Consider the following 14,490-nt stretch of genomic DNA (forward strand, 5'->3'; position numbering starts at 1 on the left):
TGGAGCTTATGTACTGGTGATCAGGACAGATGATTTAAAATGCAATTATATTAAATACAATGTAGTAAGCAGTACTGGGGGGTGTATAGAGTGCTGCTATAAAAGCATAATTATTTTTAAAATCTTGAGAGGAGAAAATGCCCAAGGAGAAAAGAAAATAAGACAAGAGAATCCTAAGTAAGATCAGTATTAAAAGATTGTGGAGAATGAAAAGTTGCTTATGGGGAGGTAGAAGGGAAACAAGGAGAGTCTGGTGTCACCGAAGCTGAACAAAGAAGTGCATCTCAGGACAGAGGTAGTGATCAAGAGATACTGCTAAGCAGCCAGGTAAGGTTCTTTTCCACCTTTCTTTTTCAAATATTTAGCTTTATTATTTCTTCTGTCTAAATTCCATGGATTCCTTGTTATTATCTATTCAGCTCCTGATCTCACATAGTATTTGTATAGTGAGAATTTGGTTAGGTGAGGGACACTATAGTCTCTGAGTTAATTTTGTTTCTGAGTGTCAGATGAGCACAAGTTCAGATAATGAAGGATTTGTCTCTCATTTGTATTTAAATCTATTTATCTCTCATGTTGGATGGGGAAAGTTGAGATAGCTTAGGTACTTCTGTCTCGGACCTTTTATCCTGTCCAGTGAAACTCGTTCACATCAATTTGACAAAATTCCTTGCCTTTATTTCCTTCACTGTTCTAGGAGTTTTAAACTCCCTGTTGCCACCTCTGGACCTCCCATTCAGTCCTAAACGCCCTCCAGTTTGATTTCTTCCCCCCTGATTAAATACACTCTGAACTTGTAAAGCTAATTAAAGAGTTTCTTATTGCTAAATACAGATTGATCTGTTCCTCTGTGTGCCCTGACCACGGATCAAACTGGCCATTTCTGTGCTTCTTAACAATGCGCTAACTCAAACAAGCTATTCGGCCAGGGCATTACATTACTCCTTAGTTTATTTGCTAGTTCTTATTTATTTATTTATTTAGAGCGAGAGGAAGGGAGGGAGGGAAAGGGAAAGGAAAGAGGTGAGGAGTGGGAAGCATTAACTTTCCCCTATATGCCTTGACTGGGCAAACCCGGGGCTTTGAACCGGCAGCCTCAGCATTCCAGGTTGGTGTTTTATTCACGGTGCCACCATAGGCCAGGCATCTTCTCTGACTCTTAAACATTGGTATATTGGCTCTGTAGCATAGGCTCTCATCACTTCTCATTCTGCATAGTTCCTGGATGACCTCATTCACTACTGGGACATTGGTTAACCTGCTTAAAGCTTTTTGACAGTAAATAAACCTCATAACAGTGAAGTAAATCCATAAAGATTCCCATGTTTTATCTGTACATTTGAAAACTTTTTAAAAAGGATTTTTATTTATTTTATGTAGAGGGGAGAGAGAGAAAGAAAGAGAGAAAAGGGAGTAGGGAAAAGTGGGGAGCATCAACTCCTAGTTACTTGCTGTATATGCCTTGACCAGGAAAGCAAGTTTCAAACCAGTACCTCAGCGTTCCAGGTTGACGCTTTGCCCGCTGCACCATCATAGGTCAGGCTGTCTGTGCTATAATTTAAAATGTAAAATATAATTATCTAGATTACAAAAAATGCAGCCTTTACATAGCTGCATATTTGGAATGAACTCACATAAGTGCAGCAGTAATTGAAATACTGCGTTTATTTAGGGGAAAGTCAAACTCAAATCTTAAAGGCTCTCTAGATTATTCCAGACTCAGTATTTTTATATCTAAAAAGCTAGATGTGAGCATCTAGAAGTAAAGAGATACATTAAGCATGCTTTAAAAAACTATTTTATTGTGATTTAATTCTGGCTAGTGTTGATTTCAATTCTTCTAAGCAGTTTTTCAGATTGTCATAAAATAGTTCCTAAAAATTGTATTATGTTCCATAAAGTTTCAATGGAATGTTTTATTTGATAAACACTGCCCTCTTGTGGTTAAATTAAGCTAAATGTTTTAATAAAACAAGTATTTCCATTGACATGAAACCTGTGGTACAATGTGATAGTATTGCAATACAGTGGTAGTAGTGTTGTAATAGTAATAGAATTCTGTATTTTTGCTCAGAAATATATATGGTCATTTTGTTTTTCTATTTTTCCCTCAGTTTTTTTTAATATTTTATATATTGATTTGAAATATGTTAAATTTTATAATGGTATTTTATAAAATTATATTCATAATATTTCTAATGGTACTTAACATTGTTAAGTTGTTGGTGGCAACAACTACTTCACCTTTGGAGCATGTTAGTGAAATGAGCTAATCTGAAAATTAGTGAATAAAAGGTCAGAATACAGCACTTATCTTGCTTTTTTTCCTTCTGTGTGAATTGTGTGTACTTTAGGTAACTAAATAGTACATGGAGGAAAGTTACTTTTTATAGGGATTCTATCTATAAATGAAAAAGGAATGTTAGACTATCGCTATTTTTCAACACCTAAATAAAAAGATCGTCAGTGGTTACTAAAACAATTAGGTTGGAACGCTGATGGGAAACTTTATGATAGATGGATTAGGAAAACGTCTGTCCCCGATACATCCTGGCATCTCAAAGAAACTGCAGATATTTTGTGTGTGTTCTGATGTGATGTGATAGGAAGAGTACAACACTGCCTGTGAGCTTTTCTTGCTAAAATAAAATATGAATCAGAGCAGTTCTCTAGGTGTTATTTCTAATTTTCAAGAAACACAAGGGATAGAGTACTATACAACTAGCAAAATACAGAAAGTGCAGTATACTTTGGCTTCCTCGATAAATAAATTGGAAGAAAGAAGGGAGAAATCCATAGATTAAAAGAGACTTTAAAGACCTCTGTTAGCCAAATGTGATATGTATGAATCTTCTTTGGATATTGATTTGAATTATATAGTTACTGTCTGAGGTATAAAATGGCATTTTAGTTTTTTTTTTAATGAGTCATTATCTTTTTTTTTTTTTGTATTTTTCTGAAGCTGGAAACCGGGAGAGACAGTCAGACAGACTCCCGCATGTGCCCGACTGGGATCCACCCGGCACGCCCACCAGGGGCGATGCTCTGCCCCCTCCGGGGCGTCGCTCTGCGGCAACCAGAGCCACTCTAGCGCCTGGGGCAGAGGCCAAGGAGCCATCCCCAGCACCCGGGCCATCTTTGCTCCAATGGAGCCTTGGCTGCAGGAGGGGAAGAGAGAGACAGAGAGAAAGGAGGGGGGTGGGAGTGAAGAAGCAAATGGGCGCTTCTCCTATGTGCCCTGGCCGGGAATCGAACCCGGGTCCCCCGCATGCCAAGCCGACGCTCTACCGCTGAGCCAACCGGCCAGGGCCTCTTTTTTAAGAGATGTATACTAAAGTATTTATGGATGAAATGTTTGACATTTACTTAAAAATAATCCAGTTTATGAAGGGGAAGAACTGTAGGTATAGATGAAACAAGATAAACTTGTGTTGATAATTGTTGATTGCGGTGTTCTCTCTACTTTTATATGTTTTAAGTTTACATTATAAAAAGTTAAAAAATAAAGAGTACTTAAGTTTTTAATGAAAACATTTTTCTGGTCCTGGCTAATTGGCTCAGTGGACAGAGCGTCAGCCCAGTGTCTGGACATCCTGGGTTTGATTCCCAGTCATGACACAACAGAAGAAGTGACCATCTGCTTCTCTCCCCTTCCCTCTCCCTCTTTTTTCCCTCTTCCCCTCCCACAGGCAGTAGGTTGATTGGCTTGGATGTTGCCCTGGGCACTAAGGATATCTCAGTTGATTTGAGCATCTGCCCCAGATGGGTTGCCGGGTGGATCCCGGTCAGGACGCATGTGGGAGTTTGTCTATCTCCCCTTCTCTCACTTGGAAAAGAAGAAAAAAAATTATTTTTAAAGATTTTATTTATTGATTTTTTAGAGAGAGGAGAGAGAGGAAGGGGGATGAGGAATGAGAAGCATCAACTTGTAATTTGTAATAGTTTCTCGTATGTGCCTTGACCTGGCAAGCCCCAGGTTTTGAACCAGTGACCTCAGCGTTCCAAGGTGACACCTTATCCACTGTGCCACCAGTCAGGCACTACTTTTCCTTTTTATTTTTATTTTTATTTTTCAGCGAGAGGGACAGGAAAGGAGAGAGATGAGAAGTATCAATTCTTTGTTGTGGCATCTTAGTTGTTCATTGATTGCTTTTTCATATGTGCCTTGACCAGGGGACTACAGCTGAGCCAGTGATCCCTTGCTCAAGCCAGTGACCTTGGGTTTCAAGCCAGTGACCTTTGGGCTCAAGCCAGCAATCAGGGGTCATATCTATGATCCCACACTCAAGCCAGTGACCTTGGGGCTTCCAACCTGGGTCCTCAGCATCCCAGGCCGACGCACTATCCACTACACCACCGCCTGGTCAGACACTACATTTTTTTTTAAAGGAAGGTAAACATTACTTAAACAGTTTTAACTGGCTTTTAAAAATATTTTATTTGATTAAAGAGCAACGCACTTAGAAAATAAGGTAAGTGCTCACTAAAAAGGCATATAAAATTTTAGATTAAAAAAATTTTTTTTTTTTGCGAGAGAGTGAGAGACAGCTAGACAGTAAGGGAGAGAGATGAGAAGCATCAACTCGTAGGTGTGTCACTTGAGTTGTTCATTGATTGCTTCTCATACTTGCCTTGAGGGGGTGTACTGCTTCAGCTGAGCCAGTGACTCCTTGCTCAGGTCAGTGACTTTGGGCTCAAGCCAGTGATCATGAGAGCATGTCTATGATGCCATGCTCAGGCTACTCAAGCTGGTGATCTCGCACTCAAGCTGGATGAGCCTTTGCTCAAGCTGGCTACCTCGGGACCTTAGCTTCCCAGGTCACTGATATATCCACTGTACTACCACCAGCCAGACAGTAATTGAATTATTAATCATATTCTTTTGATTTATTTCTGCTTCAGATTTGACTTGTTTGTGACTAAAGAAGAGAAAATCCTATTTATAGTACATTAATTTTTCACTTTTAAGGGATAATGTCTTTGGATATGTGTGCTGGATGAAATTTATACATAGTTTTAATAAGAATAAGGAATATACTTAATAAGTTAAAATAAGAAGAAATAATTTATTATTATATACTTGTTTCTCAGGTCTTAGAAAAATACCCCAATACACCCATGAGTCATAAAGAAATTCTTCAAGTTATCCAGAGAGAAGGACTAAAAGAAATCAGGTGAGTTATTTAAATGTATTATTAGTAATAGTTATAATACATGATTAGAGTATTTTATAGTATATAACACAGGGGTCTCAAACTCAACTCAGCATGTGGGCCGCAGAGCAAGATGCTAGAGAAATGAAAAATACAAGTAGGCCCCTAGGCTTACTTAATTTTATCCAAAATATTTTGAACTTCGTGGATTAGTCTGCGGGCCGCACAAAATTGTTCGGCGGGCTGCATGCAGCCCGTGGGCCGCGAGTTTGAGACCCCTGATATAACAGTATACTTTAGTCCAGAAGATTATTTAGTGATAACTGCAGTGTTAATTTCTGATTCAGTTGTCAGATCTTTGGAGTTTTCAGTCATAGTACAGTTGTAAAACCAAAAGTAAGTGTAGTGTTTAAAAATTCTTAGAAGGTAACTATATACTCATGCAGTTTAATTATTAGGAAGGCCTTGAGCCATCCTTAAGTCTTCATCTATCAGTCAGGCTTTTGATTTTTTTTTTTAATTTTTAAAAATATTTTATTTATTGATTTTTTAGAGAGAGGGGAGAGAGAGAGAGAAGGGGGGGGGAGCAGGAAGCATCAACTCACATATGTGCCTTGACCAGGCAAGCCCAAGGTTTCGAACTGGCAACCTCAGTGTTCCAGGTTGACGCTTTATCCCACTGCACCACCACAGGTTAGGCCAGGCTTTTGATTTAATAAGCTTGGTCATTAGATAAGAAGTAGTGCAGGGAGAGTGCTAGAGATAGGCAGTCTAGGAAGAAATAACCTTGGCCACAAAGAATACAGTGGAAAAGATACATAAAGAGTGTATATTTCAGATAATTGTCTTATGTTAAAATTAAACAGCTTGTAGTCAATTACTGTCACCATCAAAGATAAACATACCATATTTCCCCATGTACAAGATGCTTCCATGTATAAGATGCACCTTAATTTTGGGGCCTGAAGTTTGAAAAAAAAAAAAAGTATTACATAAAGTTATTGTACTCAAGTTTTATTCATCATAAAATTCATGCAACTCTTTATCGCTATCATAACTCCCATCCATTAGCTTGTCCTCATCTGTGTCTGATAACGAATCACTGTCTTCAACAATGAGCGCAAAAACAAGTACAAAAAAGCAAGAAATGCAAGTAAAAAAATCTACAACCACTGTATAAGACACACCCAGTTTTTAGACCCCTAATTTTTCAAAAAAGGGTGCATCTTATACATGGGGAAATGCAGTCCTTTAATTTCTAAGAGACTTATACTCTGTTACACATAATAGTTAGTGTTCATAATCAAGACCTTTTGTCTCCCAGAAATGTTAAAATTATGTTCAACATAATTTGTAGGTGAAGGCAGAAATCTGGGAGTCTGCATTAGAGATATTTCCATTATGATAAAATACAGAAGATTGCATTGCTTTAAAACCTTTACTGGTTGTTCTCAACTGGGAGTGGTATTGTGTAACACCTTGAGAAAGTATTCTAATTTTTGAGTGCTAATTTTGATGATCACAGTGACTAGAAAGGAAGAAGCACTACGGCATTTAATGGGCTTGGAGCAGGAATGTTAAATGTCTCCGTTGTGCTGGACAGCCCTTCACATTGAAGAATTGTTCAGCTCAGATTCCAGTAGTATTCCTATTGAGAACTAGTGAGTAATGCTGATTTATTTGTAAATAAACAACTATATTTTTTGAAAAGTAGTTATTACATATTCTAGATTTTAATTCTCATTTTTTTTTAACATACAAGGCAATTTGAGATTTTTTTATTGGCCTTACTTTACTAATGCAGTGAAAAATTTTTTTGTGGTAAAATTTTTTAGTAGGCATGGAATAAAGTAGATTTGCTTTATTAATACAAAACAATGAAGTTTAATTAGTATTTAACAATGATAGAATTCTAAATTTTTATTTGAATTAGATTAAATTAAAATACACTATCGATTTAATCACATACCAATTTTATGTAAGGCTGTAGAAGAGGATAAGATGACTATTGTGCCTCTGAGGAGGGAATTCTGATAAGGCATTCTAATATTCTTTTATAATCCTACTGGGTCTTATAGAATAGGAATGAGGTAGAGATTTCATAAAGTTAGACTTGATAAACACTGAGGAAATAGGTCAGGAAGTCTGGTATGTCAAGAATCAGACTCCACCAGTCCTTTAGGTTAAAATGACAGTTGCAGGGTCTTCTAGCTCTGTGACTTTAAACTTGTCATTATCATTTCTAGGGAGCAGCAAGAACAGTAAGTAAATGAAGAATAATAAAAGAACAGAAGAAATAAAAGAAGGAACTTGTGATTTCAGTTATGTGACCATAGCCTAGTCTAAGTCATCAGTGACTTATATTTTGTCAGCTCCGTGGGACTTGGTTCTCACCTCTCTTTGTAGCATTATTTATCACAGCTACTACCTTCTTCTTGAAAGTCTGTTTTCTTACCTTAAGTGACCATAAACATTCCTACTTTTCTTCCTTCCTCTCAGAGCTTTCCTTTTCTCTCCTTTCTTTTGTTGTTCATTACCTTTTTCCAACTTAAGTGCATTTTTGTCTATTCTCATAGCTTTACATATCATTTTTGGCTTGTCAGTTCCAAATATGCAGGGAACCTGCTTCCCACTTCAGTCTTTGTACATCTCTTTAGTAAGGAATATACTTTTCCTCACAAAACTTTTTTATTTTTCAGTTGCCAGTTTGATAATGTCTTCTTTAGAATTTATGGTGTAGATCACATTTTCCTTTTTTATTTTTTAAAATTTATTTATTGATTTTAGAGAGAAAGGGAGAGAGAGAGAGAGAGAGAGAGAGAAACATCCATTTGTTCCTGTATATGCCCTGACCAGAGATCAAACCTGTAATCTTTGTACATCACCTCTATAATCCAACCACCTGAGCTATCTGGCCTGGGCATTTAGTTTATTATAGTGTTTGTTCTTCATAACACTTAAGGTTTTTTGTGATCTTAAAAAGTCATGTAGCTTCTCCCATAGGCTTGGTACATAACAAATATTGAAAACCTACTTATTAATGAACATATAAAATATCAGTGGTTGGAAGATTACATTCAAATGTAGTTATAATTTATTTATCTTATATGTCAAATGGTAGTCTTATAATCTTTAAAGTTTTTGGACAGGTTATAGAATGAAATAGATACTATCATTGAGGATGTCCTGTTTCTTACAGTTTTTGTGGGGGTTTTTTTCTGAAGTGAGAAGCACGGAGGCCCTCAGTTTTTTCCCCTCACTATATAGGTGTGGATTTCTTTGTGTATAATCTGTTTAGTATTCACTGAGCTTCTTGAATCTGTAGTTTTGTCTTGCCAAATATAGCAAACATTCAGCCATTTTTCAAATATTTTTTTCTTTACCACATTCTTTCTCTTACAGTGGCATGATTATCTCCAAGCACTTGGTCAGTTTCCTGAATCCCTGCTAATTTTTTTTCGACCTTTGTCTGTCTGTATTTCAGAATGGATCATTTCTGTTGGTCTATTGTTGTATTCCCTGATTCTCTTCTCTGCATTCTACATTCAGATATTGAGTCCATTCAGTGAGATTTTTTTATTTTATTAAAGAAAGACGTTATGCCTGTCCTGTGGTAACACGGTGGATAAAGTGTCAACCTGGAACACTGAGATTTCCAGTTTGAAACGCTAGGCTTACCTGGTCAAGGCACATGTGGGAGTTTATGCCTCCTGTTTCTCCTCCCTTCTCTCTCTCTTTCTCTCTTTCTCTTTCTTTCTCTTTCTCTTTCTCTCTCCTCTCTAAAATGAATAAATAATATCTTAAAAAGAAAAAAAGGACATTATATCTTTTAGTTCCAAAATTCCTATTTTGTTTCTTTTGCATAGTTTCTATTTTTCTGCTGAAAACTTGTCTTTCCATTAATTTAAAGTTTATTTATCTTTACCCTATGAAGTATAGTAATTATGAATGCTTTAAAGTTTTATTTATTTAAAAAAATTTTTTTGTATTTTTCTGAAGTGAGAAGCGAGGAGGCAGAGAGACTCCCGCATGCACCTGACCAGGATCCACCCAGCATGCCCACTAGGGGGAGATGCTCTGCTGCAACCAGAGTCATTCTAGCTCCTGAAGTGGAGGCCATGGAGCCATCCTCAGCGCCCGGGCCAACTTTGCTCCAATGGAGCCTTGGCTGCGGGAGGGGAAGAGAGATACAGAAAGGAAGGAGAGGGAGAAGGGTGGAGAAGCAGATGGGCGCTTCTCCTGTGTGCCCTGGCTGGGAATCGAACCTGGGACTTCCACATGCCAAGCCAACGCTCTACTGCTGAGCCAACTGGCCAGGGCCTTAATGCTTTAAAGTTTTAATCTGAGCCTGATCTGTGGTGGCGCCATGGATAAAGTGTCGACCTCTAACGATGAGGTCAATGGTTCAAAAAAACTCTGGGCTTGCCTGGTCAAGGCACAAATGGGAATTGATGCTTCTTGCTCCTCCCCTCTTTCTCTCTCCCCTCCTCTCCCCTCTCTAAAATGAATAAATAAAATCTTTAAAGTAGTTGTCTGGTAAGCCCATCATCTGGATAATATCAGGATTTTTAACTTTGATTATCTTTTCCCTTGAGAATTTGTTACATTTTTCTGGATCTTTGTTTATGGAGATCTTTAAAGTTGTATTTGAGACATTTTAAATATTATGCAGTTTAGGCTCTTATTTTCTCTTAAAAATCTTTGAAGAATGGTGATTTCTTTCTTTTTTTAAAATAGGCAGTCAACCTAGTTGTTCTCAGACTGCATGGTCTGTCTTACCTCCACAGGTGCTGTATCAGTAATCAGTTCAGTTTTCAAAGCCAGTGCTCTCCTGTTTTGGAGCTGTTCTATGTATGTGCCACTCAGGGTTAGTTGAAGATGTGAACAGTAGTTCAGTTCTCAAAGCCTTTGCTATAGGCTGTAGTCCTGCATTGTTCAGGGATCCCCAAGATTACTCTCAAGGCTCAGTAATTTGCTAGAAGTAAAGTACTTGTGTAACTCATTGAAAACTATTACACTCATGTTACGGGAAGGATACAGAGAAAAGATATAGATTAAGATTAGCCAAGAGAAGAAAGACACATAGGACAGAGTCAAGGTAAAGTACCAAACATAGAGCTTCCAGTCATCATCTTTCCGTGACTTAAGACAATGTCAATTATCTCTCCTTTTTTAAATTAAGCGAGAGGCGAGGAGGCAGAGAGACATGTGCCCCGACTGGGATCCACTTGGCAAGCTCCATACAGGATGATGCTCTGGCCATCTGGGGCCGCTGCTCCATTGCTCAGCAGCCTATCTATTTTAGTACCTGAGGTGAGGCCATGGAGCCATCCTCGGTGCCCAGGGCCAACTTGCTCCAACCGAGCCATGACTATGGGAGGGGAAGAAAGAGAGACGTGGGAAGGGGAGAGGTAGAGAAGCACATGGCTGCTTCTACTGTGTACCCTGACTGGGAATCGCAGTGTTATTTATCAATATCAGTGTATGACAGTACGCAGGGAGTTTTGCCAGCCAAGGAAGCTCACTTGAGCTTTGCTGTTCAGAGTTTTACTTGAGGGTCCATCATGTAGCCATGATTCATTACTCACGACACTGATCTGTTTTTAGTGTCTAGCCCTTCTAGAAGTCAGCTGATACCATGTGACCCAAGCCTTTACCTTAAATCACATTGTTGGTGTGGCTCAGAGCCTCTACTCTAAATTATAATATTACTGCTGGCTTACCTAAGGCCCTCATTGGGGCTAGTGATTATCTTATAGAAGCCAGTGGCAAAGGCCAGACCTGTCCTTACATGTAAGAGTAAATTATTTACTATATACCCCTATATGAATCAGGTTTTTATTTTCTAGGGTGCCAGTTTTCTTAATTTTAAGTGTTTTAGAAAGTTGCTTTTTAAATTTGACATACAGCCCTGTCCAGGTAGCCTAGCTGGTTAGAGCGTCATCCTAACACACCAAGGTTGTGGGTTCGACCAATGAATGTATAAAGAAGCGGGACAACAAATTGTTGTTTTTTTCTACCTATCTATCCATTGCCTATGTACATGTGTATATATACTGTTCACAAAAACTAGGGAATCCGGGTACATGCAGGTAGTCCAGTACTTTCAGCCTTTTGTATAGTTCATTTTCACCAATGAAATAAAAGTTGGTTTTGCATCTCATTTGCATACTCAAACTCTGACTTGTCATTTGCTTTTCTGATGTTCTTGTTTAATAAAAAAAAGCAAATGATTTTTTTTCCTAACCCTAACCCTAAGCAAATGATTTTTTTATCGCTTCATATTCATTTTGAAATATTCCTTAATTTTTGTGAGCAATATAGATGTGTATATACATGAATATCCCTCTACTTTCCTTTCTTTCTCTAAGATAAATAAATTTTATTTTTTTATTTTAGTAAGAGGAGGTTAGGCAGAGGTGGACTCCTGCATGTGCCCCAACCAGGATCCACCAGGCAAGCCCACTAGGGGGTGATGTTTTGCCCATCTGGGGCCCTTGCTGCATTGCAACCAGAGCCATTTTTTAGCTCCTGAGGCGTAGGCCATGGAGTGAGTCATCCTCAGTGCCCCGGGCCATTCGAGCTATGGCTGCAGGAGGGGAGGAGAAGAGAGAGAGAAGTGAGAGGGGAGGGGGTGGAGAAACAAATGGGCACTTTTCCTGTGTCCCCTGGTCGGGAAGTGAACCTGGGACATCCACATGCCGGGCTGACACTCTACCACTGAGCCAACCAGCCAGGGCCTAAAATAAATAAATTTGACATATAATTTACATATCGTAAAAATCACCATTTGATAACATAGTTTAGTGGTTTTATTAAGTACCTTCACGCAAAACATTTTCATCACCCCTAAAAGAAACCTTGTACTCTCACAGCCAGTGGCTCAGTGGGTTTGAGTGTGGGCCCAGGTACTGAGAATAGCTTGGTTCGTCTGAGCCGTCAGCCTCATTTGCTAAAAATAACCTATGCTCAGTTGCCAGCATTGGGAACAGCAGCCCAAACAGGATTTCTGGGTGGATCTTCATTGGGGAACTTGTGGGAGTCTGTCTCACTATCTCCCCTCCTGTCACTTAAAAAAAAAAAAAAGAATGCAACAAATCAGTGTGAAACCATTGCCCTATCTAAGTATGTGTCAGTCCTCAAAGGGAATTAATATACATACCTCAAACATTTGCTTCTGATAATTACAAGATGATAGGTAGCCTGATTTGTGTTTTAGGTAAATATATATATTTAGGTAAATATAAGTTATGAAGATGGACTGCAGTGGTCAAGAGTTTTAAGGGATTAAGGAGACTAATAAAGAGCCTGTGTTAGTAAATTAAGCAAAATGTGGCTTAGATTAGGGTGAAAGTAAGTAGGGCTGGAGAGAATAGACAGATTTGAGATACGTGTTTCAGGACTGACTGGATATGGGAGGTGAAAGGAAGAAATAAAAAATTATTTCTAGACTTTATTAATATTTGCCACTTACTGTAGGGAGGAAGAAGAGGAATAAACTGGACAAGTGAGGGGGTTGCTTAAAAAAGGGATCTCATTGAGCATAGATGGTGGATTCAATAAAAAGGTTTGAACCTCATAAGGGATGAGGAGGTATTGAAGTGTGGGGAATGGTTTTGTTATAAATGTCAAGACAGCAATTAAAAAGTAGCAATTATCTGGACCTGTATGTAGAGTAGGAATCTGTTTTCAGAGATTATTATCTAATCTCTGTTTTGGATGTTGATGAGTAGTTTCTAGTGTGTTATAGAATCTAAAAATTCTTTTTCTTTTGTAATAATATACTTTGATTTATGTTACAGTCTAGGTTTATAAATTAGTTACTGAATGGCTCTGGCCAGTTGGCTTAGTGGTAGAGTGTTGGCCCATCATGTGGATGTCCTGGGTTTGATTCCTGGTCAGGGCACACAGGAAAAGCACCCATTTACTTCTCTACCCCTCCCTAACTTGCTTCTCTCTCTCCTCTTATCGTTTTCTCTCTCTCTCTCTCTCTCTCTCTCTTCCTCTCCTGTAGCCATAGCTCAGTTGGAGCAAGTTGCTTCAGGCACTGAGGATGGCTGTATGGTCTCTGTCTCAGGTACTAAGAAGAGTTTGGTTGCTGAGCAACAGAGCAGTGCCCCAGATGGGCAGAGCATCGCTTCCTAGTGGGCTTGCCAGGTGGATCCTGGTGAGGGCACATGTGGGAGTCTTGTTTCTGCCTCCTGTCTTCTCACTGAATTAAAAAATATAATAATAATAATAATAATAATTACTGAAGACAGCTTTTTAAATATAAATAATGGTTTACTTTTGGGAAATTCCAAACTAAAAAGTATGCATTTTCTAGTATAAATTATAAATAGTCCTCCTACTATAGACTGTTTTGAAGTAAACCTTAGGCATTTTACTTCCAACATTCCACTATGTATCTAACAGATGAGAACTCAAGAGGGTATTTGTATGCAATTTGGATATTCCGGATTGTTATAAAAATAGACCAACTAGCTTGACCTGTGGTGGCACAGTGGATCAAGCGTAACCTGGAACGCTGAGGTTGCAGGTTCAAAACCCTGGGCTTGCTTGGAAAAGGCACATATGGGAGTTGATACTTCCTGCCCCCCCACTCTCTCCCTCTCTCTCTTTCACTCTCTTCTCTAAAATGAATAAAAAAAACAGACCAACTAAATATAGACATTAAGCATACATGATACTATTGATAAAACATATACACAGAATAATACATAAATCAAAAGAGCTCATGTATACTTTGTGACTATTCCTGCTAACCCTTTACTGTTATCAACAACTCATTACTACTGTTTTTAATTTGTTCTGTAGCAGGTTTTTTTCTGTCCATTGGCTGTGGCTGCCATTAATGTTTAAAAATATGCTTTTATGTATTAAGTGTAGGACTTCAGGCCTTCCTTCTAAAATCTCTTTTAATGCTTCCCCATCTCTCCCAGTGGAGTCTGACCTGCTTTTCTCATCCATTTAGCTGGATATCTTAACTCTTATTAACAGCAAATAGAATTTTGAAGAAAGAAGAGTATTATTCATTTTCCGAGACCCTATTCTCTTAGTTTTTCTTGTCTTCCGTTCTTGAGTAGAAGAGGAAAGAGAAATTAGGAAGACCCTTGATGTTTATAAATTTATCATTCATAGCTAGAGTATTTTCTAAATTAGATTATTTATGAGTGGTCCCAAGGGTTTATGATACATAATAATTAGTAATTTTTGGTGAGTCATGAGTTTGAATCTTTTACACCATAAGATTGTTGTAGATCAGTAAGTTATGTAGCTAATAAATGAGTGTAGCCATCTGCCTAGTTTTTAAATTAGGTGATCATTACTTATTTGT

The 14,490-nt window shown here is 38.2% G+C and overlaps 1 protein-coding gene across 2 annotated transcripts in view; it reads left to right on the plus strand.

Annotated features, from left to right (window-relative positions):
- Positions 1-14,490, plus strand: part of ASXL2 (ASXL transcriptional regulator 2) — a 115,982-nt gene that overhangs the window by 27,047 nt on the left and 74,445 nt on the right. The window contains exon 2 of one of the 2 annotated variants that reach the window (XM_066378710.1): positions 5,092-5,174. The exons of the other annotated variant lie outside the window; for it this stretch is intronic. Coding sequence (XP_066234807.1) covers positions 5,092-5,174 — 83 coding nt within the window. The remainder of the gene's footprint in view (positions 1-5,091; positions 5,175-14,490) is intronic. 2 annotated transcript variants of the gene reach the window in all.

The sequence above is a fragment of the Saccopteryx leptura genome, chromosome 3, assembly GCF_036850995.1.
Source record: "Saccopteryx leptura isolate mSacLep1 chromosome 3, mSacLep1_pri_phased_curated, whole genome shotgun sequence".
NCBI lineage: Eukaryota > Metazoa > Chordata > Mammalia > Chiroptera > Emballonuridae > Saccopteryx > Saccopteryx leptura.